We start from the raw sequence: 25,001 nt of genomic DNA on the forward strand, positions 1-25,001 counted from the left end.
TCACAAAGAAAATTGCTAAGGTTTCATTTACAGTAGCAGAATTTGCTGTTGAAGACATTGCCCTTCAGATTAATGTCTGTTTCTTGTATCTTTCCTATAGTTGCCTAACTTTGAAGGATATCTGTGGTTTTCTTTGTCTGCACATTTGGTTTCAAGCTGCTGTATCACCACAGCAGTTCAACTGTGCAAGGGACCTTACCTAGTTATTTTCTTTCTTTTAACATCTTTACGTCTTTTGGTCGAGTGGCGTTCAAAAGACATGCGTAGAATGGGCGTGCCTTCGCTGAAGGTTGGGTGATGAGCTGGCACCTCGGTACCCGTAAAAAACCTACTGCCAATCATTAGCAGACCAGAGTTCCACTGTGGCGACCCCTAACCGGGAAAAGCCGAAAGAAAAACAACAACATTAAAGCTTCCATCCTGTTTTAAATAGCAACAGGAGTTTAAATACATTAATGGAAAACAAAAGAAACCATTGGAACAGTTTACATTATTGTTGTTATGCAGCTTACATGTATATTTTTAACAGTTCTCATTCACTTCAACATTACTTAAATTGCTCAGTTCTTGCTTTCCCTTAAATCTTACTCCTCCTCCTTCTAAACGCTATTTTGCATGTATTTTCTCAAACTCCATTTGCTTCTATGAAATGTGCTCCTTCTCATTTCTAAAGATCCCATCTCGATTTTTTTTTTTATCTTCTTTACAATATTCAATACTTCGTTACTGCAACTTGCCAGATTCAGGACTTCAGAAGAGAAATCACAGATCCTTTTCTCAGCCAGAAATACTTCTACAGGAATCATTTAGAATGCCAAGTGGAAACATTGTCATTTACATGGTATCGAATGGGTGAGATTTGTTTCTGTGCAATCCAAACATGACCTTGGAGTATCTGCTTTGCATTTGTGCATCATGTTGACATGTAGCCTGAAAATGTGCATTGGCAAGCATTTTGCTCCAGTTTCCTGCTTACCATGACACACTGTGACAAATGCCATTGATGCATTTCAGTACTTGAATCAAGCATGATTCATTCCAGGCACCATCTGGCCTGTGCACTACTCCTCCTTTGGTGTATAGAGGCTGTATCTGAATCTTAACCCTCAGTCCAGAGGCAGATTAGGATTTGGGAGGCTGTCATAAATGGCTTCTCTAACCAATCTCTCCTTGTTTTTTTTTATTTTTTTTTATTTTTTATGACTTTCCATTTCTTTAAACAGTTTGGTGCTCCTTTAGAGTCAAATGTTTTGGTGATCCAGAACCAGAAGAGGATTGGAGAAGTAAATGTATTTCAAGCTTCAGATAACTACAGGTTAATGGTTCATCAGGTCTGTATCTAACCTGCTTAGCTTTAGAAGGGTGGACCTTCAGGGACTTTGCTAGCAGACAAGGTTGGAGACCTTATCCTGGTTCTTTTTTTGTTGTGTTTAAGTAGAAAAAAACTGAGATAAAGAAGGTCCAACCTTCCTTTTATGGGCATTCTTCTGGTAGAATCCTTGTGAAGAGAGGTGGACCAATGCACAGTTAAAATTTAATTTACAGAGCTCAGCATGGTGATTGGAGAATAGTTCTGCAGCTGATTTCCAAGGTGATCTGTTGCTTTTGAAGATCTGGACTTACAGGAACGTGATTCAATTTTTTGCCAGTTGTATTCATAACGATGCTTTGGCAGTTTTTCATGACTTCTTTTTTTTTTCCTTTTGCAGCATTCTGTTAGCAGAGTTGAAGCTGTTGACTGGAATAACTTTGTGAAGACAGGACTAAAGTAAGTGACCTTAACTTGTTTCTATGTCATACCATTTTTAAAGAGCTGATCAGAAGTGCATTTACATAATGTAAAAAGCATCAGAAAAAAATAAGTTGTATTCACTTGCTTCAAGACAGATTGTGAAAGCTTGCTAGGGCTTACTTTAAAACACAGCTGTCATCTTTGAAGAAAAGTGTTGGGAACACAATTGTATGGGTATATTTTAGTCTTATAAATTATTCTGTAGCAAATGAGCGACATTTTCTACACATGTGGTTAAGCAGCCATCTGTTTCCATCACCAATTTCTTTTTATTGCTTTCAGTACCTTTATTCTTTCCTAGTGTCTGTCTGTCCATATCATTTGGTTGCACTGTTTCAGATATAAAAATGAGAATATTTGACTTGATTGGTTGACTCCCATTTTCATTACTCTAGTCGCAGCAGTTTTGTGAGAGGAGTGAACAGCAGGGTTGAGGAAGTTTTCTTTGTTTTATTTTTGATTAAATATTCCATCTATGTAAGTTGATCAGCAAGGTGTGACTTTTCAGTCTTTTATTATATATCCGTGTATACACACATACATACACACACACACACATATATATATATATATATATATATATATATATATATATATAATGTATATATGTATCAAATTCCCCAAAACATACTTATCACACCAAATCACCTACAGTTCAAATTACTCCTCAGATCTCACTATCTAATTCTTGGCTCTCCTCCTGCTTTACACTCCCCCCCCTCCTGCCATGTTTATAGGCTTTCCTTCACCGCACCTCACTTTTGATCATCTCTCACTCTACCTGGTAGTAGTCTCTTTTTCCCATCTAATTCCCTTCCTCTAATCTCTGTCTTGATCCCCTTTCTGTTAATATGTGCCTCATCCTTTCTTCTTCTTTCTGAACTTCTGTACTACTTCCTTCTCTAAGATTACTTCTCTCTTAGTTAGCTATACCTGCCTAAACAAAGAAAAATATCTACTTCCCACCACCCTTCTCTTGTATAGTCAACTGTTCTGTCTATTCTTCAGTATCTCTATTTATATCGTGTAATCCTTTTATGTACCACTACTGTATCAGCTTATGTATTGTATAATTTATTTTTACCAATCTTTTTTTTTTGTTTGAGGCCTCCCCCTCTGAGAAAAGGGCATGAGCCCAGTCAGACTTTCCCGGTCAACAAACATTCATTAAGTATATGTGTGTGTTGAACGGCTGGAACGTTGAACTGTACATGGCCAAGACGAAAGCTTTGTATTTTTAGAACATCATGTATGCATACTAAGGACTTTTCATCCAGAAGAAAGGAGGTCATAGTCCCACTGTACTCATCCCTCATTAGACCCATCATAGAGTACAACGCCCTATTTGGTATGTACCTCACAAGACATCTGCAACAACTAGAAAGGCCACAGAAACACCTCACTAAAAGAATCACAGGCCTAAAGCAGATGCCCTGTGCTGACCGACTAAAAAAACTCCAGCTATATTCTGTCGCATATCATCTACTCAGAGGCGATCTCTGCTTAACATACAAGGCCATGTCAAACCCAGAGCTGTTGGACATGTTACACTTAAAGAAATCCCAATCCATCAGAGCCACACGCTGCAGGGACCTAAACCTTGTTATCACAATGAAGAAAACATGTTGGAGGGATAGGTTCCTGACCCGGAGACTCCCCATACTCTGGAATAGAATGACCATACATGTCAAGCAGAGTGCCTCCTTGGCCCTCTTCAAAAGGAACCTTGACGATTGGATGAGAGGTAGGAAATTTACCTCGGGGATCATGTCAGTTGCCCTGCTAGACAGGGGTCCAGGGAAGTAAATATTGTGGGAAGAAATATCCAGGGAATTGTTATGGCTAGGCTTGTGTGAGCCCTACGGTCGATAGCCTAGTACCAACCTATGACTGTCTGTTTTATCCTAGATGTGTGCAAGAGTCCTTTTGCCAGGGAGGAGCCAGCCCACATGCAAAGAGCCTTGAAAATTACTCTGCCTAGGCAGATGTCTTCCTGCATATAATTCCCATGTTTATTTGAATTATTTTTTGTTATTAATCCTACTCATATATGTATGTTAAAGTGAGTATACTCACACAGCTGTACTTTCTTTGCTACATTATTTCATTTTGTGCAATTTATGTCCATTATATTATGGCTGCTCTTCTGCCTTTCTGAATTTACATATATTGAGTTGCAGTTTTTCTGCTCCATCTTTCTTCTGCATGCACATTTGCATGTATGTTTGTCCTAGTTGCTATTTCATAAATCTTTTAAAATTTGTCCCCTGCCATGTGTGATAACAGCATTTTCTGTCTCTATCTGTAGATATAATTAATGCTCTAAGACAGTTCTGAAATTGGGACCTCTACCTCATCGATTGTAAACCCAAAGAGTGGCTAACTATATGTACATAAAACCCACTCCTTTGGTACAGAGTGATAAAGCCCTTTTCTTGAGGTGACCTGAATTTGACCAGCAGCTCTGATGTCTGTTGGAGCTGGTATGGGAAAAATGGAAATGATGAGGGTCAAGCCTGCTTATCTCTTGGGGAGGGGGTGTAAGTGTCAAGGCACATACACTGTGGCAGAGACAGAGGATCATACTCAGGTGCTAACTGCATTGTAGATGGGGCCCTGATTACATATCACATGGAGGTGTAGATTCTGTCACAAGGCCCATTATTGCAGGCATATCCAATGAATAGTAGGACTAAAGAGGAAGCCCTTGGTGGCTGTCACTGTGATGGTTGCTGCAGTCTGCTGTCACCCACTTGGTTATACAGGACTGATCGACTGTGGGGAAACAATGCTTGGTAAGCAGTAAGCATGGAATGAAGAAAAGTGTATTTGTATTTACACCATACTGTTGCAACTTGCTGTTTTTCAAGTCATTGTGAAAATATTCTCCTTGTGCAGTTCTTTTCTGTTTGTTTTTATATCCTTTATGTAATAATGAAGGTCAGCAGGACTAAGACAGAATATGTGTGTGTGAATGAGAGGGAGGATAGAGGAATGGTGAGGATGCAAGGAGTAGAGGTGGCGAAGGTGGATGAGTTTAAATACTTGGGATCAATAGATCAGAGTAATGGTGAGTGTGGAAGAGAGGTGAAGAAGAGAGTACAGGCAGGATGGAGTGGGTGGAGAAGAGTGTCAGGAGTGATTTGTGACAGACGAGTACCAGTAAGAGTGAAAGGGAAGGTTTACAAGAGGGTAGTGAGACCAGCTATGTTATATGGGTTGGAGACAGTGGAATTGACAAAAAGGCAGGCGTTAGAGCTGGATGTGGCAGAGTTAAAGATGTTAAGATTTACACTGGGTGTGACGAGGGTGGACAGGATCAGGAATAAGTATATTAGAGGGTCAGCCCATGTTGGAAGGTTTGGAGACAAAGCCAGAGAGGCAGGATTACGTTGGTTTGGACATCTGCTGAGGAGGGTTGCTCAGTATATTGGGAAAAAGATGCTAAGGATGAAGCTACCAGGTAACAGGAAAAGAGGAAGGCCTAAGATATGGTTTATGGATGTGGTGAGAGAGGACATGCAGGTGGTTGGTGTGACAGAGCAAGATCCAGAGGACAGGAAGAAATGGAAACATATGATCTGCTGTGGCGACCCCTAATGGGAACAGCCGAAAGATGATGATGATGTAATAATTTCTTTATTTTTCTTTTTCAGTATTTTTTTTTTATTTAATTACATGCTTTGTGTCACTTCAGTTTAGTTTCTCTCTTAGTAATGCATTTTTCTAGTAGACTTTATATTTTCATTAAATTGTTTTTATCCACTGCTTAGGCTTCAAGTTCTGGTCACTTTCATGATTCTTTGACTTTGTGATGTTTTTATTTTAAATATTAAATCATAAGTCTTCCTCTGACTTTACTGGTCACTGTCATGATTATCTGACATTGTGCCTTTTTCATTTTAAATATTAATTCATAAGTCTTCCCCTGACTTTACTGGATCACAGTAAAGTGACATTTCTGTAAGAACAGTCTGAGGTGGCATTTTTCAAACTTTGGCATATTGTTGGTGTGCTGCCAGACAGAAAACTGGAATTAGTGCAGGAATTTCTAAACTACTAGATAGCCGTTTTGCTTTCCAGATAGTATGATGGAAAAAGAGATGTGTGGCATCCCTAGTCACAGTTTTACTGTAAGGGTTCATATACATACACACACACACACACATGTATATGTCGCACATTTGATTGTGAATTCTTTTTGTATTTCCACAGTACAGTCAATGCATTTTTCCACTAGGCACACTAAGGGAAATCACTTTCGGCGGCTATAGCATATCTAGTGAAGCAAGTTTCCAGTTCATTTTTTGAATGTCATTTCACATTCCTCTTGAGTGTTTGGTAAACTGACTGAACTATGTTTAGCATTCCAGTTCTTCAATTTTAAAAATTGTACTATAAACCTTTTTGCACATTGTGCTTTACTTTTTGTTTCTCTGTTGCATATAGAACTTGAAGTTCATCCTGGATTTTATAACGTTTTTCTGGCTCAACATTTTTTATTTAAGGAATATCAAAGATTTACACTCTGTATCGCAGTGACCCTTCCTGATTTCATTAAGATAAGATCTAGCTCCATTTAAATCATAAATTCCTTCCAAAAACTAGTATTAGAATTTAGCATAAAGAGGATGTCAAGTTTGCCAGTCTGTTTTACTAGCAAATCCAACAAAATAAAAGTTCTTCACTGTACCTTAGAGGTTTGGCTGAACAATGAAACATTGCATCTCTCACACAGTTCATTTGTGGCATAGAGAGGTCACCTGTGTCTTTTGCTCAAAATGGGCAGTTCTATCATTAAGCATATGGTGTCCTCTTGGTTGTTTCATTACATCAATTTCTGTACAAGAAGGTGAAGTCTCCTCTTGGTCCTGTTAAAATCGTACTGTGCCAGTATGCAAGATGTTTCTGACATTTGACTTAGTGATGTCTTAGTCAAGAAACTCGTTACTGCTAATTTTTTTCTAAGATGAACACATTCATCAAGCATTTGTAGCGCTGACATTAAGTCTAAGACCAGAGTTTGCTGTGGCACAGCAGTCAAGCATCGCTTGTCAGCATGATTTATCCACCCTTCCCTTTGTAACTGCTTCATTCAAATTAATAATCGACCCACTGTCTGAAGCTGTCTTGAAGAAGAAGATAGGTTGTTAATGCAGGAGCATTCTGTTACGTCAGGTCTGAGAACATGTCAGCTAGAAGGTCTGTATTTACAGCTTCCATGCTTAATGGATGACAGTATTATGACTAGTGCCTTTTTGTCTTTTTCATTCTTCTTGGCCTTTCTTGATTTCTCATCAATTTACGTCTGGCATCTGAGTGTTCTCTTTTTCCTTTATTGACCTGAGACAGATTAGACTGTCCCAGGCTAAACTGCTTGTTAACAATTCCTTATCGCTGTTTTCTGCAAGGATTGCAAATGAGTAATAAGGACTTGCTACCTGCATTAAAGATGTGAAGCTATGGTAGTTTCTGAACTGTCTCTGAATCTGTTTTACTTTTGGCTTTTTTTCCTGAAGCCCAGAATGAGGGGGTTATTGGGGCACATTCTAGACAACATACACAGATAAATAGTTTCATTTCTGCCTAAGATTCTTATTCTCATTGTTCTGAAAGTGAACAGAAAAGATTAACTTAAAACATCTTTCCAAGTGTTTGTTTACATAGCCTTTTGTATTCAGGAATCTGTTAAGCTCCTCTGTAATAATATTAAAAGATATTTCGCCAGTAGTGGTGAGAACTGTAGTGCTAGTTTGTGTAATATTGTGACCAGAAGTATCTGTACTATGCCCATCTATACTTACAGGAAGCCTTTTGAGTCTGGATCTTTGTTCTTGACACATGATCTCTTTTGTAAAATATTTTCTTCAAGGAATCTTTTCATAAGCTATTTTATTTTAATTTCTCTTCTTCCTAGGGGCTCTACTATACTGATTGAGAATCCTCCCATTTTTAGACTCTCACCAGAAATCCTCTTAAATTATGATGTTTCTAACACTAAATTGTTCCATCCAGACAGTTTAGAGAAGTACTTTAAACTGCATCAACCTTCCTTCAGATCTTTTTCAGTATGACTGTAAACTGGAGTTTCTGTAGTATTTGTGGTTAGCAGATCTTTCAATTTGGGGAAACAATGAACTTGTCCTATCTTTTCTGTTTTCTGGCATTTAAGGCATTACATTTGATTGGAGATTACAGTGGAATACTTGCTTGTGCCCTTTGTTGACCTAAGCGGATATTGTTTTGTGAATGCCACTGCTGAGATTGTAGTTACCAGGCAGAAGATACATAAAGATTATCTCACTAGCTGGACCCAGTCCAGAAGTCCTCCTTCAACGTTTTGTATACAGTGAATATGGGAGCAACCTGATCTGTTTAAGTGGTTTTGTGATTAAATATAGTCTTCCACAAAGTGCTGTGATCTCAGAGTAAGTTATGTTTAGTTAGGGGCTGCAGGGAGTTTCTTTCTTACTTTGTTGACCCATAGTGGACTACTGCTTTTTGTGGACACACAACTTAGGAATGATTTGTGTTGTAAAAAGATTAGTAAATCCTCTTATTAAGGTAGATTTCCTATACTGTTCCACTGAGTGGAGGTAGGACTGTTGAGTAAACATATCAAAATTTTCTTTAAGGTGCAGTTTAGAAAACAAAGTAAATATTTAAATGTGCATCAATAAACAGCAGCTAGTGCTGGTCAGACATGTGACCTGAAACATTCTGTAAGCAAAAATTCACTTAGTGATACTGCAAACATTTTTGTAAGACTTGCTTCCTGTTGCTTAGTACAAGATTTCTCCTGTCATTGATAATGATTCACAGCCTGAGGGTACTGACTACTAATATATTGTTGCTTACTCCAAATGGGAGCAATTTGTTAGAACTCAAGTGTTTTACATGTTTTCTGAGTGTGCATCCTCCTGGAGAAAGTGAGTCAGCTTTTTCACAGTTGCTGATCTGTCTTCCACATGTTAGAACCTCAGAATTGAAAGTAAAGTGTGTGTTTAGGGTCACTCTTCCTTTATTCCCCAGCCTGTTGCAAAGTGTGTTTTTTTCTGGTTTTATTTTTATTATTTGCTCATGAACCCTGCAGTATTGACTTCTTGTGTTATGAGCTGTTGATATCTGTTGATATCGACTGGGGATCGGTGACTCCGGTATGCAGCTTGGAGGACATGTACTAGCTCCTTTTCACAGCATAGAATTATTTTATGTATATATATATATATATATATATATATATATATATATATATAGAATATAGTATAATTCTATAATACAGAATTTATTTAATCATAATTCTTCTTTTTTAAACTACAACCACCCTGCTACAGGCCCCATGAAGAGCTCAGTGTCTCTCCAACCTAACACCACTGTAAGTATTCAGCTGCTGTACCACCTTTATCTTTTATCTGACCGGTGGATACATTGTTGTAAGAAAAGCGCAGTCCGGGTCTGAACTGTCTGCAGACACAAACAGCTAAAGTTAACTTTGTGTCTGTGTCTACCTGTTTGAGCTAATATTCAGTATCCCCTGGAGAGCACTCTGCTTTGGCTTGTAAGCAGCCCCCCCCCTCCCACACATCTTCCATTTCTCTTTTATTCCATTCTGTTAGCAAATAGTATCCATAACTGATCAAATACTGTGCGTTTGTTAATTTAAATTGAGACCACAGTAGCCTTCTGATACAAGGTTATCCTGTTCTTCCACTTAAGAAATGGTTAAGAAATGACTTACAGCTTCAGAGCAATCCTTGGTCAGTTCTGATTGTTTCTTAAACACAAACTTGTCTTTGCTTGAATCTTGGCTCATCCCGCTCCATTCCCCCTCGCTACGCTCGGGCTCACTCCGCTCCCCTCCCTGCCCCCTAATACCTGTAATTTAAACTTGACCAAGCCACACCCATCAAAGTTCAAACCACCAAATCTGCTTAAGTAATTATAACTAACCCCTCCCATTACAAATTGTTACCTATCTACAGTTACATTTGCACTCACACACAGTAGCAACTACCCAATAGAAACATACCCAGTAAACACCCCAAACATCTCATACATAACTTATAACATTGATTATGTGACATTATAATCCACCCCTCCTACGGCAAAACTTCCTACCACATTAACACAAACTATCTGTATTACCTTCTCAGGTACCCAAACCCATACTTAAAATTTTTACTAATATCTACTTAATCCCAAACTCACTCCCCATTATATCCTGAATAGTCACAATGACTACCAAACCTCTTTCACTTCTAACTCAAATACTACTACTTATTACCATGTCTTACCTAACCTATTTCACCCAACCTCTCAGTGCAAATCACCCACCTCCATTTCATACAACTAACCCAATCTCCATGATGCACACATATTCTTCAACCTGCATATCATCCAGTCTCTACCCCTTCAATAGTAGTATGCTCTTCACCTACAGATTCTTACCTAATCCCCAAAACTCTACTCACATCTATATTAGCCACATCTCTCTAAAGCTTACACCCCATAGATTACATACCAAGCAACTCAAATACCTCTTCTGCCATCTCATCTCTATCCTTCTCTCCGGCGACATTCACCCAAACCCTGGCCCTTCTCCCCCACACATCTCAACCTCCCAATCTCATCCTCCTCCCACAACTGGTAAACCCCTCCATTTCTCAGCTCTAAATGCTCAGAGCATATGCAAACAAAATTCCTAACCTCCATGCCTGACTTCTCCATAACCAACCCGATATTCTGGCCATCTCAGAAACCTGGCTCAAACCCCATATAAAAGACTCTAAACTAAAAACACCTAACTACTCCATAATTAGGAAAGATAGAACACATGAAAAAGGAGGAGGAGTTGCTCTTCTCTACTCATCATCCCACTTAGTTACCCCCTATACCAAACCTATTCCCAAATTTGGCAAGGCAGAACTAATTCCAGCCCTACTTCATATAAATAAACCTAAACTTATATGCATAGTCTCCCTTTATATCCCTCCTGGAGACAATATCTCAACCCTTGAAGATATTCTGTCCTGGTTCTCTAAAACCATCACTAATGAAACTATAATCCTGGGTGATGTTAATATTAACTGGTCAACAATTCTATCTCCTACAAACTCACTTAATATAAACTTGTGCAACTTCACTCAGCTTATTAACTCAACAACTATGCCTTCCAAGAACTTCCTTACTGGAAGCACCCTATTCTAGTTTCTCATCTGCATTACATCTCTGATAGTGGCACTCTGCCCGACCCATTAGCCTACTACTTCCCCACTTTTGCCCACTGTCTTCCCTCCTCCATACAACTAACTCATACCTACACCTTCACTCACTGTCTAAAAAATTTTAATCCTAGCACATTTTCAAATGCACTAAAAAAATGAACTGGAACCCACTAAAAACCCTTCCCTTAGAAAATGCTGTTACCTACTTTAACTCAACTTTCCTAAACTTGTTTGATTCCTTTGCCTTTCTGAAAAGAAAACGCATAAGAAGCAATCCTGTACCTTGGCTAACCAAAAATACCTTACAAGCCATGCAATTCCAGGATAAAGCATGGAAACATTACTCCAAAAATAAAACACCACCCTTAATGAATTCAAAACTCTTCGTAACAAAGTAAAAAAACTTATTATCTCAGACTGCAAAGCCTACTTCTCTGCACTCCAAACCAACCACAACTAACCCCAAAAAATTCTGGCATGGAATCTCCTCCCTTCTCAACCCTGGCAAAAAAGAAAACCCCTGCCCTGATCCAGATGCCTCTTACTTGGACTTAGCCACCCAATTTAACACTTTCTTTATCGATTCCATAAGTAAATTTACATCATCCTTCACCTCCCATTTTGCTTCCCCACCCTTACTTCCACTTATCCCTCCCTCCCCTAGCATTTCCTGCTCCCAGCCTTCTCCTTTCTCCTTCAACCCCATCCCTACAGCCACCATAAAAAAACTTCTAACATTGAAACATAGTTCCCCATACTAAAGGGGTGGCGTAAGCCACAAAACTATGGGCTAGGCTTGTAAATGCCCTCGGGCAGATAGCCTAGTATGAACCTATGAACCTATGAAACCCGGCTCCAATACCCCTGATGATATACCCTCATATTTCTTAAAAGTTGCCACAGAAGGCATAGCTCTTCCCATCTGCATTCTTATAAATCAATCTATTGCTGATTGTCAAGTTCCCTAGCTCTGGAAAAAGCCCTTTATTATTCCACCCCATAAAGGTGGTAATAACAATGATATCACAAACTTTCGACCTATTGGTATCTTATCTCATATTTCCAAACTTCTCAAAAAATGCATCCATCTACAACTTCTACCTTACCTCATAAACAACCAAATTCTAACCCCTACTCAACATGGTTTCAGACCCGGCCACAGCAATACCACAGCTCTCCTCTCCTTCCTAGAAACAGTTAATAAGGCCCATGACACTGGCCACATCATGTCCACTCGCCTTCTTGACCTCTCTAAGGCATTTGACATTTTCTCTCATAGCCTTCTTTTCACTAAACTCTCCAAAGTAAATCTATCCCACTTCTCTGTTAACTGGTTTACCAGTTACCTCTCAAACAGGCAACAAGCAGTCAGATGGAAAAAAGCTACCTCCCCTTTTCTCAATACTCCCACAGGTGTCCCCCAGGGTTCAGTTTTAGGCCCCCTTCTATTCAGTATATTCATAAACGATTTCTACCAAGCCATCCCAAATGCCAGCCCTGTCCAATATGCTGACGATTCAACAATAATCTGCTCTGTGTCTTCTATACCCACCATAGTTAAATTAACCCAGGATGCCTTCTCCTCCACTGAGCAATGGATGATGGACAACCATCTAGCACTCAATGCTACTAAAACTAAACTCATGATATTTACTGCTTCCAAAACCACCACCTTAGATAAAACCTCATTCTCAGTCACCAGTCAAAATAATACTCCTCTCGAAATAGTCTCTTATGCTAAAGTACTAGGAGTCCTGATCGATGACCAGCTAAAGTTTGATAATCATCTACAAATAAATATAAAAAAAAATACAAAAAAATAGGCATCCTTTACCGCCACAACCGTTGCATCTCTCCCTCCACTAGGCTCTCCCTCGCCAACACTTACCTATCCCATCCCTCCTATACGGTGCCTCTATCCTTACTAACCTGCAATCCTCCCTCAAGACTAGACTCTCCTTTTGCTTTAATAAAATAACAAAATTTGCAACCAGCCATAGATCCACTTCCCATCACTGCACTGCCCTACACCAACTGAATTGGCTTGAGCTGTTCTATTACCTCATCTGTATTCAACTTGTCCAAGCACTCAAACTTATTTTCACCCCCCTCTCTCTGTCCCTGTCTTGCCGCCACCTTTAAAATGCACCAACCAAATAGACTTTTGAGATCTAATTCCCAAAATCTAATTGAACTGCATAAACCTGCCCATCCACCAGGCAAACATCTAATGTCCTTCTCTATAGCACGCCATTGGAATTCCCTCCCACCTCTTATCCGCACCACCAGCAGGCTCTCTTCATTCAAAACATTACTTCACACACACCTAACTTCACTATGGGAATGCTCTTGGTCCCACCCCACATAATCTCCCTACACTGTAGCTTCTCTCTATAAGCTATAATTCACAATAGCCTCCCATTGTTTTGTACTCCTAATAAACTCTAGGAATTAGCATAACTCCTAGATTGGGTACAATTCAGTAGCATAGAAATTAACTGCATGAATTAGCATAACTGTTAAAAAAATGTAGACAGTTTCTGTTATTCCATTGTGCTAATATGTTAAACTGTTAAAAACTTTGTTTGTAAATATTATTCTTATTGCATTGTACTAATATGTGCACTCTATTAATATGTGTTTTTCTATTTGCTTAATTTTGCTTCATTTATGCACATTACATTTCTCTAATAACTTACCCTTATGTCAGGTCTGTAATTTGTAATTTTCTGTAGCTTTTCTCCCCAGGACTCCATTAAAAACAGGCTCCTCGTGGCCCAGTGGACTATCCTGGTAAACAAACTATAAATAAAGAACAATCATGTGTAGTAGGCATGATGGCTAGCTAAACTTTGGTAGTAGCTGCTACACATCAGGTGATAAAGCATCTCATAACATATCCCACCTGTTTATTAAATAACTGAACAACATGTTGGATTAATTGACTTTTTTACCTTTTAATTAAGGTATCGTTACAAAGACTGTACATTTTTGAACACACTCAACAACCTTATACAGTCCCTGTATGAGAATGAAGGATCATCCAGTACCTTAGTGCAGTTACCCATGATTCATATGATGGTCACCAACCACTCTATGTTTCTACAAGTCATGCTTTGGTCAAGAGAAGAACAGCTAAAGGAAATGGCAACAAGAGGTAACAGACATATTTGTAAGAAACTGTCACACAGATTGTCTCTTCATTGCTTGTGCTGGATTGTAAATCAGTGTATTCTTCTAAAAGTATATCATAGTTCCAGTATTTTTCTCACATATTTTGTAAAGCACTGTTTCTCTTTTTTGGAAACTGTACACTTTATAATGTTTGCTGTGCTTAGATGATGATATAACACATTTGATGCATAAAATCTTAGAAACATGTAGTTTCTTCATCCGAGTTTGTTTCTTAGAACAGTGATGCTAGGATTTTGGAATCGTGACTTCAGGGAAGTGGTAATTTTCTAAATCATTTTAAAAAATAAAAAATTCTTTGGGGGTAGAGCATTAGAATTTAATTGAACCTTAACAATTCTTTGGGGGTACAGCATCAGAATTTAAATGACTTAAGTCAGACATAATATTCAGAGTGCATACATCTACAGAAACAAGTAGAGCAGGGTACTCAGGATAGTTGCTTAGGTGCCCCATATCTTAATTTTATTGCATTCGCATAAATGTTATTTCAAAGCATTTCATCAGTGTTTGGGATAGTCAGGTACTCAATTATTTTTATCCTGTGACATTAAATGTATAGTTGTTTGAGATGTTTTAGGACATCATTTGTTTATTTCCTTAAGTTTATTGGGACATTTCTAGCCATTTTCTGAATCTGATGTATTTAAATGGAAACTGGCACTGTACTAAGTTTGTCACACTTGCTGTTTAGTGGACTAGAATATGTGACACTACATCAGTTTGTGAATCCTCACAAGTTGTACTAATATCATTGAACTGTAACTGATTCATTAAATGCTATAGTGTGGAAGATGTAAATTCAGTAGCAGGAACTCAGACAGAATTTACATATTCCTGAAGGCAAAGTAACTGAGCTAGACTGGGTAGAAATTATATTTTATGGGAGTATATATCTTTAATAAGACCCATTCAGTATGATATTAGATTGTGTTCCAATAATAACTAAGTTAAAGATGAAAGGTAATGATGTAAAACTGAGACATTGGTACTTTGGGCAGTGAAAATGATTCAAGAGTTATTATAGAAGGTAGAAATTGCTTCAGGAGGGATGACTGCTGAGTAGAATAACAAAAATTGAGTTTAAAAGCATGGAAAAAATAGAGAAAATGAAATATGGCAAAAAAGTAGTAGACATTATTTAAAGGGGTGGCGAGGGTTAAAGTATTGCAGAAAAAGGGGAATCTCGCAGTACAGTAGTAGCAGCCTCGGACTCCTAAAGGGAAAATAAGGGACTATTTGGATACTTTGCATGAGTTTACAAAGGTTACTGTTAAGCACTTTTGATAATTACCCTAAACTGTAAAAACTTTTAGCAAAACAACTTGGGCAACAGAAAGTAGAAAGGGTTGTACCCAAGATTAGGAAGTCTGTGACAAGAAAGATAACTAGGGGGCCTGTGGAGGTATTGGAGATGATTCCAAAAATTTATGGAAATTTGTATAAAGCAGAGTAATGAGAAAATCAAGAAGAGAGCCAAAATGAAATATTTATGTAAGACTTAATTATGGTAAGATTAGAGAAAGAAAAAATGGTAGTTATGATGGGATGCGATGAGATGAAATTAGTGATTTATAACCAATTAACAGAAAAGGCTCCAGGTATCCTTTTGGAGGTAAGGAAGAAAGAAAATGATACAGATCTGGAAAGGTTTGTTTAACAGTATTTAAAAGCAAGAAACCAGTATCTTGGAAGAAAGCATAAGATAGACCCAGTTTTATTTAAAACCATGATTGTAAAGTGTGTATGTTTGAGCCTTCTAAGAAAATAGCAAAGTTGTTGCCAAAATTGATAGATGTGAATCAGTGGGTTTTGGAGAAGGGAGACAAACTTTCACTTTACTGGAAGAATGAGCAAAATAGAGTATAAGATGTGATATTTTTGGTGGACCATAAGAGTCACCTGAGACGTTTGTGAGCAGGGCAGTGGTAGCATCTGTGTCCCCTGTTATTACGAGAATATATAAATGGTATAAGGTAGGAATTAAGGTGTGAGGTTCCCCACTGGTAAGAGCCAGACAGACATGTCCCATTTTCCGTTAATTGCTTTACATTTACAGCTTAGAAAAGAAAATAATGGACTCAAAAACTCAAGGGTATGACAGGTACGGTATTCAAGAAAAGTCAGCTTTATTTGCAGATGATATTATTTTGTATTTAATAAATTCACAAAAGGAAATTTTGGGGTTACAGAACACTTTATGACAGATTCAGTTCTTTGGGGGATGTAATATAAATGAAAATAAAACAAAGGTAATACCATTTAAGCAGCAACCATACTTTGGGGACATTATAAGATGAAGTATTTATGTGCATGAATTAAAAAGGATTCTGTTACAATAGTTAAGGTATATGGGAAGAGGTTAAGCAAAAATAATGGAAAAAGTGAGAAGCCGGAAACTCGTGATTATGTTAACACAAATTCCCAGACAACACAAGAATAAACTAAAAATAAAAAAACTTTCTACCTGCACAATGTACACATGAGCAATTCCTTTAATAAAGTTGTTTATTAAGTGCTTTAATTCCCAAATGAGTCACGGAATTCCCATCAGAATACAGGAAATTGCATCAAAAATTATTTTATTAAAAATAAAACGGCCACATGGTTTAAAAAAATTCATATAACTGGTTATCCCGTGTGACAATAGACTACTGTAAACAGTAAGTCTCGTCCTGCCCTGCCAAAAATTAATATAAAAAATTAAAAGTTTTAATTGTAGCCATTTGTTTCATTTGTAAAATGTCTAAAAATGTTCTTGAAAATATTAATTATAATAAGCACCATCTTAAAATATGTTCTTTTATAAAAAAAAATTGGATAAAAAGTGAACCTAGACTGTCCCTGGATTGTGGTTATTGACAGAACGATTCAAGCAGTGAATGTGTTTTTAGTCCTTTTAGTCTTGTATCTATATTAGGCATAGTTTTATCTACCAGAGAAGTTGTTGATTACCATTTTTGTTTGGGATGGGAAGAAGGCAAGAGTTAAGTATGGTAAGTTGATTCTCCCCTTAGTGCAAGTTGGTTTATGATTATATGATTTTGAAGCAGTACTTTTAAACTATGCATTCAAGGCTCATGTTACATAACGCAAGTAGAGGGTAATAAAGTGGAAAGGGATAACTATGAAATGAGGGTGGGAAAGTGTCATGGCAGATAGCATTGTTGCCCCACAGCAGGAGGATTCCTGTACAGACTTTGCATGTCCTCCTTGTGTTTGCATGGGTTTCCTCCTACATTCCAAAGACATACAGTAGGTGGACTGGACACACTAAATTGGCCATAGTTTTGTGTGTGTGTGTGTGTGTGTGTGTGTGTGTGTGTGTGTGTGTGTGTGTGTGTGTGTGTGTGATGAACTACCATGGCAGGGCTAGCCACCCGGCTGTGTAAATCTTGTCACTGTTAATGCGGCTCCCTGACTTTATTTACAAAAATGGGAAAAGGGGTTATGGATGGATAGATGGATGGATAATTATGATGTAGGGGTGGGGGAGTTCAAGATATAAAGAGACACTAGGATTTTGGATACAAGTCCTTAAAGAGAAAAACAACTATAATAGAATATGTGCATAAAGTTGCAGAAAATATTCTAAGAACTAAGCCATCACAGGAATAGAGAAAGGAGATTTTAGATACAGGGATGACTGCAAGTAGGGATATAGAAAATAGTCAAGATGGGGCTGGAATGTACTGGAAGAAATGAGCAAAGGAACCAGTGTATTAAGAGCAAATAGCTTCATCACATTATATTACCTTTCTTTTTAAGTTGAGCTGCAATTTGGACTACAGGTTTGAGAATGCCTTCTATCAAAGGGATTGAAAACAAGGAGTATAGGCAGAGAGAAAGAGATGGTGGTGTTAAATGAAAGACCAAGTCTGTTAGAGTTTTTAATTGATTTTGTAACAGAAGTTACTGTTAAAAAGGATAGCTAGTAGTTTCAACACATTATTGAATGATACGAATCAATCGGAGGAAGTTACAAAAGATTGGGAAGAGAAGATGGAAAAAGCAGTTTACAGTGGAACAGTCGGAAGAGACCTGTATAGCTCCCAATTATACAAAACGTCTAGGTAGTTTAGGACATCTACATGGAAGTGCTTACATAAGTAATTTTATACCCCATTTAGACCGCCGAGGATTTTAACTTGGGTGAGTAGCAAATGCTAGAGGTGTGATAGAGAAGAGCAAGATAATTGAGGGGGGGGTGTAACAAATTGGTTGACTTTAAAAGTTCAGTAAAGAGTACTTTGACAAAAATGTTGGAGGAGCAATTCTTTTAATCCTTGGATATAGTATCTGAATGTGCCTTGACATGATGTCTATGTGTAATGTGTTGGCTGGCAAAAAATAATTGCTGGAAGATGAAAATCAAAGTCTAAACCAACTGTAATTGAAGTATGGAAAATTGTAAGCTTGATAAAAGAAGTGGAGGTGATATCTTTAGTAAATAGAAATAGCAAATTTCATAGAAGTAAATGGAATTTAAGGGAACAATGCATGCATAATAATGTTCGGGAAGAGGAGTAAGGGCAAAAACTGAGCAATTAAAGTAATCTTGGAGTGAATGAAAGTTTTTAATATGAAAATGTGTATACTGCATAGCTGTAGTAATGGAAACTGTTAATATGGTTTGTTTTCTTCTCTTTTAATGTATGTGAATTCATGTTCCCATTTAAAATAATTGTATAAACATGCTTAAAAAGTGGCCTGCAGAGCTGTTGAAGACATAGGAAGAAATGATTCATAAGATGGAATGGGTTGAACTCCAAATGCAGAACATTAGACATTGAAATAATACCTAACTAACAAAACATTTAGCTCTAAGGCTTGGACATCAGAAGGTGGAGAAATCAATATGCAAGATTGTAGGTCACGGAAGAAAAGGGTGATTGTGGTTTTGCTAAAAGTAGGGCTGAATCCATAATTAGCCAGTTCATACTGACCAATAATTCTTAATCATGATTACAAAATATTCATGATTATGGTGACCAAAAGATTGGCCACAGATATGTCTTTGCTGATAAGATGGGATGTGTGTGAATTTGTACAGGAATGAGGAACCTTTGATAATATATTACATAACCTAATAATTATGAAGGATGCTGAAACAGATTCAGGTGAGGTGGAATTTGTCTCCTTGGATGCAGCAAAGACATATGACAGGATAGATTGATTATACTTGTTTATTTTGCTGGAAACCATGGCCTTTCCCTACTCTTTTATAGAACTGCTGAAGTGAATCTGTCAAGGAGCAGTGGAGCAGATGAAGGTGATGGGTGAATTCTCCGACACTTTAAAATGCATGTTGCTTGCAGTTTGTTCGGAACCCTTCACAGAAAAAATACACTCCTCAAATATAAGGTTTTGGACCTGTCAGTGTTGGATCAGTTGATTTCCCGTGATGAATAGGTTCAAGAACCCAAACAAATGTTTTATTTTACCAAAATGCTGGCTAGATTTTGCGATGTATTCAGTTGGGAGCAGTCATTGGCTACAATCAAGATCAGCAGAGTTTATGATCTTTTGAAGGGTGAGGCACCGGACTTGGAGACCTTTCCTTCATTGATTGACAATGTTATAGGATGTTTTTAAGAAAGCTTGTAGTTCTCCTGTACTTGTTTGAGGCTCTGCTTAAAATACTTTAAGAAATTCAGGGTATACTCAGCCATGCCTGTACTCTAAGTCCTGTTGTCTGTGGACCCTGCTTCAGTGACTTCATCTAATAAAAGGACTTTGCCTTCTTCAAATCATGTTTGTTCAGATAAACTAGGCAAATGGCAAGAATCTCATGGAAAAAAGCTGTCTGAGTCCAGCATGGTAGCTTTTAAAGTGTTTATGCAGTGGGTTTTATGTGGAAGTTTGTGTTGAGATGTATGTACGTATAGCTTAGACAAGCTTGCTGCATCGTTGCCTACTGAGCAAAAGGTCTTTTTCAAAGATATAGTTTCCATCATGTCTCAGTTGTCAAAACCTGCTTTAAAAAATGCTTCAAAGGTGGCTGATACTGTTGCTAGAAATGCAGTGTCATAAGTGGTGATAAGGAAGTATGCTTGGTTGCACAGCCAGAACTTTTCTGATGAGTTAAAAACTGAGAATATGAAGTAGTTTACTTCATTTGGTCTTCAACCTGTGGGTTACGGATCCATTTCGGATCCAAGCCGGCAACTTTTACTAGCATCTGTTCTGAGCTCCAAACTCCTCCCCTTACCCATAACACACCTCCACTACCTTCTATCCCCAGATCTCGTTTGCCGCAAATAGCTTATGCATCATGATCTCTTGAGCTCCAACTTTTCAAGTGGGTAAAAAAACCTTTAAACTATTTCTTTTCTTTAAAAATTGTTGGGTAGTGGTAGTATAGGTTCCCCTTTCTCCTCCCCTTGCTTGGTGCGTCAAGTTATTGTTTTGTAGGGTAGTTTAGTTTGTATAGTTGTATGGATTTTTTGCTTCCCCTCCCCCCTCTGTGTTTCTGTGACTGAGTGTGGTGAGTGGGAGAAGAAGAAAATAACTTTTCTATTTAAAATTTTTCTCTCTTCTGATAGAATGGCTGACAAGCCGATTTTCAAAAGATGCACTGAGTGTGGCCTTAATTATCCCCTGCGGATGGCCACACTCTGTGTGTTATGTGCTTGGGTGTGGCCCATTTGAGTGCAGACTGCACTATATGTACGGGGTTCAACCCTCGTGCCATTAAAGATAGGAAGGCCAAGTTGGCCCTAAAAGGCCTTCTTTCCCCTTCTGAGACTGTTGCCTTGTCTTCGGCTTTGGTCACAGTGACTGCTGTGGCCGCCTCTCCTTCCTCTCTTCCCCTGGCTTCTGCTCCCTCCCAGGCTGGGACTCAACCTCCTGTGCAAAAGCCTGTGGAAGCGGAGAGGAAAAGGGGCAGAGAGAAGGAGAGAGAGTCAAAGGCGAGGGAAAAGCGTAAGAGGTCTCCGGACCTCCCTTCACCAGTTAAGACCTTACGAATCCGTGACTCCCCTCGGCTCCGATCTCCAAGGTTCTCCCTGGAGTTGGTGGAGACACGTTCAGCTTCTAGGGCCTCAGTGCCCTGACCTGCGAGGTCGGAGTCCGTGGCCTCGTCGAGGTCTACCTGGTCTTTGTCTGAGGTTGATATGGATAAAATGATGAGAAGATTTATCCATACTCAGGTCCAGATGGGAGTCTTGCCAGCCTCCTCTCCCTCAGGAGGGGGGAGCTTGCTTCCTTTTTACCAGCCGATATCTCCTTCTCCGATCCGACCTCCGATTTCGGTGTATTCGGATCCGAGGATGGCTTTAGTCAGGGGGTCAGCACCGATGGTACCTGCTTCCTCGATGCCGACAGCTGCCTGGAGCGTGTCGGATCTGAGCCACTCTCGGAGCCAGAGCTTGTGTGTCGGATCTGAGGGAGTGGAGCTTTTTCCATCAGCTCTGCCTTTGTTGGGCCAAGTTCCCTCCCTCAAAGCTCTGTCCACTTCAGGCCCAGTTTCGATTCTCTCGCCAGACCCGGGGAGACCGGCCTCCTTATTGGTTTCTCAGGAGATTCACTCTCCTTTGGCCTTCAACATGGTAGAAAGGGTTCTGTCTGCTGGATCGAGACCCCTGACTACCCCCTTGGACTCAACCCAGACTCCCTCGGCTCTGTCTGTGGTCCCCATCGTTTTACCAGAGGGACAGCCAATGCTCAAAGAGCCCCAGACAGTTCCCTCTGAGGAACAAGTGGCTTGCGAGTTCCCCCTAAAGAGCCCCACTGGAGAGGTACCTCACAAGCATACGTGCAAGAGGAGGCACTTGGACTCCCCCAAATCCCTCACCCAGGACATGGACTTGGATGATGGAGAAGGTTCCCCTAGGTCAGCTCCCGAGGATGTCTCCTTCGGAGACGTCATGGAAATCCTGTGCCAACGGGGAGGTTGGTCTGCCCCCAAACCTTCTGACGAGTCCGTGTTCCTGGAGGCTTTCGGCACAGACCCATCTACTACCTGGGTGTCCCCTCCCATGGATCCTTTCGTGGATCTGATCACCTCGCGGGCATGTAAGGAACCGGACACCATGGAACCAATTCCAAAAAGACCCGACAAAATTTTAAGCCCCCCATAGACAGACCAGCATGGAACAAGGGCTCCCCTTTAGATGCTATGGTGGTAGCAGCAGCCACAAAGAAGGAACTTGCTCAGGAGAATTCCTCGGTTCACCCTCCTGACCGAGAGTCGCGGATGATGGACCTCCTAAGGAAGTGGGTTTACGCTTTAGCTACCTTTTCGATCAGGGCACCAAACTACCTGGCCCATGTCACCAGACTCCAACGCGATCTGGTAAAGGAGCTGGAGGAGTCTCCCCCAAGTCCATGTCGCAGGAGGACAAGGCTTTGTTCTCCGCAAGGATGGCCACTTTGAAAGCAGTCTCCACCACATCCATGTGACTCCTTTCACATACTATGGAAGGAGCGGCTAGGGCGGTTGGGTCCAGCGTGTCCATGAGGCGCAACACCTGGCTCAAGTTATGTCAATTTTCAGAACCCTTCAAGGCGTCCTTTTCCAATGCCCCATATGACAGCTCTACTCTCTTTGGTAAGACCATCAAAGAGACATTAGTCTAGAGTGAGAAGGATGGGAAGACACTGTCTGCCATCGGGATCCACTTCTCAAACCCTCAAAGGTCCTTTTCCCGGAACCAGAGAGGGCAAAAGAAGATGTGGTTCCGGAAGTCACAGTATTCCCAGGACACTCAGGGCTCTTCTTCCCCCAGAGGCAGAGGGGGACAGAATGGACGCCGGCTCAGAGGCAGAGGGGGGTCCGAGGAATTTTGGGTCTCGAGAACCTTTCTCGAACAGACCTGAGCACCAACCCTGAGGGGTTGCCCGTCTGCTCTACTCTGGAGGCAGTTGGGGGATGATTGTCCTTGCACCTAGCGGTATGGGAGTCCATAACAAGTGACGGCTGGGTGCTTCAGATCATATCCAGAGGATACCCTATCCCCTTCGTGGGTTACCCCAAATCTCCCAGACGTACCACCCATGCAAAGGGAAGCAGCAGCACAGGAAATTTCCAAGCTGCTAGAAAAATGAGCCATCAAAACTGTCTCCCCAGATCAGTCTGGATCGGGCTTCTACTCCAGGTTCTTTTTGGTGCCAAAGAAAACTGGGGACGTAAGGCCCATTCTGGACCTTTCTACCCTGAACCTGTCAGTTGCCAAAGAGAAGTTCCGGATGGTCACATTACAGTCCATCATGCCGTACCTGCAAGAGAGTGACTGGATGTGCTCGTTAGACCTCCAGGATGCTTACTATCACATAAAGATGCACAGAAGCTCTAAGAGGAATGCTCTGCTTGTTGCCTGAAAGTGTGTTTTGTATAGTATCCAATCATATCCTTAAATAGTGAGCTGACAGAGGTAAACTCATGCAAGGGATGTCAAAAATGTTTCATATTCCTAAATTTCTTTCCTTTAAGCAGGATAATTTTGGGCGGCCTTCCAAATAGAGGTCCCAGCCAAATAACAACCAAGGCAATAAAAGGAAATGGCAGGATGACAACCCCATGAAACCTAATAAGAGTGTTTCCTTTCTCATAAGGGATAGTCTCCTCTCCAACTTATGACTATGCTGAGGTGCTTCACATGTCTTTCTCAAGTCCCCTTCCAAGTACCCCGTCTCTAAAGTTAGCTCTCAACAAGGCAGCCTTGCTGTTGGTGGTTTTCAACAAATGTGTGATCAACATTGTTGACAGGAGTTCCAGTGGGCAGTGGAAAGCATATCTGCTTTTGTTCATGGGGGTTTCCCCTCATCCACTGGACCAGACTTTGTTATTCCCTCCTCTTCTCTGTCATATGTTGGACTTGGGGGTCATAGAACTAGTCATTCCTTCGGAAAGAATGAGATGTTTCTACTCCATAATTTTTCCTGGTCCCCCCAAAAAAGAGCTTCGGTAGAGACCAGTGTTGAACCTTTCCTTTATGAAAGTGTTTGTTAAGGTTCCAAAGTTCAAGATGCCCATCTTGCACTTAGTGCTTCTCCTGTTGCTGGACCACTCGCCATGGTGACCATGGACTTTGAAGGTTACATATCATAATATCCTCATTGCTTATCACTTCAGGAGATTTCTGAGCTTTGTTGTGTCTGGTTTTCCATTTGGGCTATCCACTGCACATCAAGTGTTTGCTAGATGCCGTGCCCAGTATTGGCTTACTGTGAATCTAGGCATCCACCTTTTTCCTTACTTGGATGAATGCTAATCTGTGCAGAGTCTGCACCCATGTGTTTGGATTCACTAGAGAAGGTCTTGGCCTTATTATACCACCTGAGGTTCCAGCTAGGGTTCAGGATGAACTTCTGGAAGTTGTGTCTGATACCCACACAAAGACTAGTTTTTCGGGGTGCTTAATTGATTCCTACAAAAGAATGAAGGGAGAAATCAACAAGTTGTATAATTTATTAAAAAACAGAAGGTTGGACAGGAAGTATGGCAGTGGACTTTTGGTGATGGAGCTAATAAAGTTGATAAAAATCATCTAAAAGAGAAAGATACACTAACTTGGTTGATTGAATTTGCTCCAACAAAAATGCTGCAAATATAGTGGCTGTTGTGCACCAGAAATTTGTAGAAGTGTGAAGGTTAGTAGGGAAGTAATGTACACTGTCAACAGAGGTGTATCAGTGGTGCAAGGCAAAATGTCATGGGAACAGTAAATAAGTAGGGGATATAAACTATAATATAAACAAAAAAATTGCAAAACAAATTAATTGACAAGCTCAAGGCTTTGAAAATGTACCTGATGTTGTTCTTGTTTCACTGTTGCAGTCATCACATTTGG

The 25,001-nt window shown here is 39.9% G+C and overlaps 1 protein-coding gene across 1 annotated transcript in view; it reads left to right on the top strand.

Annotated features, from left to right (window-relative positions):
• Positions 1 to 25,001, top strand: part of URB1 (URB1 ribosome biogenesis homolog) — a 1,941,236-nt gene that overhangs the window by 1,317,214 nt on the left and 599,021 nt on the right. The window contains exons 25-26 of the mRNA XM_044071429.1: positions 1,710 to 1,768; positions 13,983 to 14,173. Coding sequence (XP_043927364.1) covers positions 1,710 to 1,768; positions 13,983 to 14,173 — 250 coding nt within the window. The remainder of the gene's footprint in view (positions 1 to 1,709; positions 1,769 to 13,982; positions 14,174 to 25,001) is intronic.

This window comes from Protopterus annectens, chromosome 5.part0 (genome assembly GCF_019279795.1).
Source record: "Protopterus annectens isolate FY-2018-M chromosome 5.part0, PAN1.0, whole genome shotgun sequence".
NCBI lineage: Eukaryota > Metazoa > Chordata > Ceratodontiformes > Protopteridae > Protopterus > Protopterus annectens.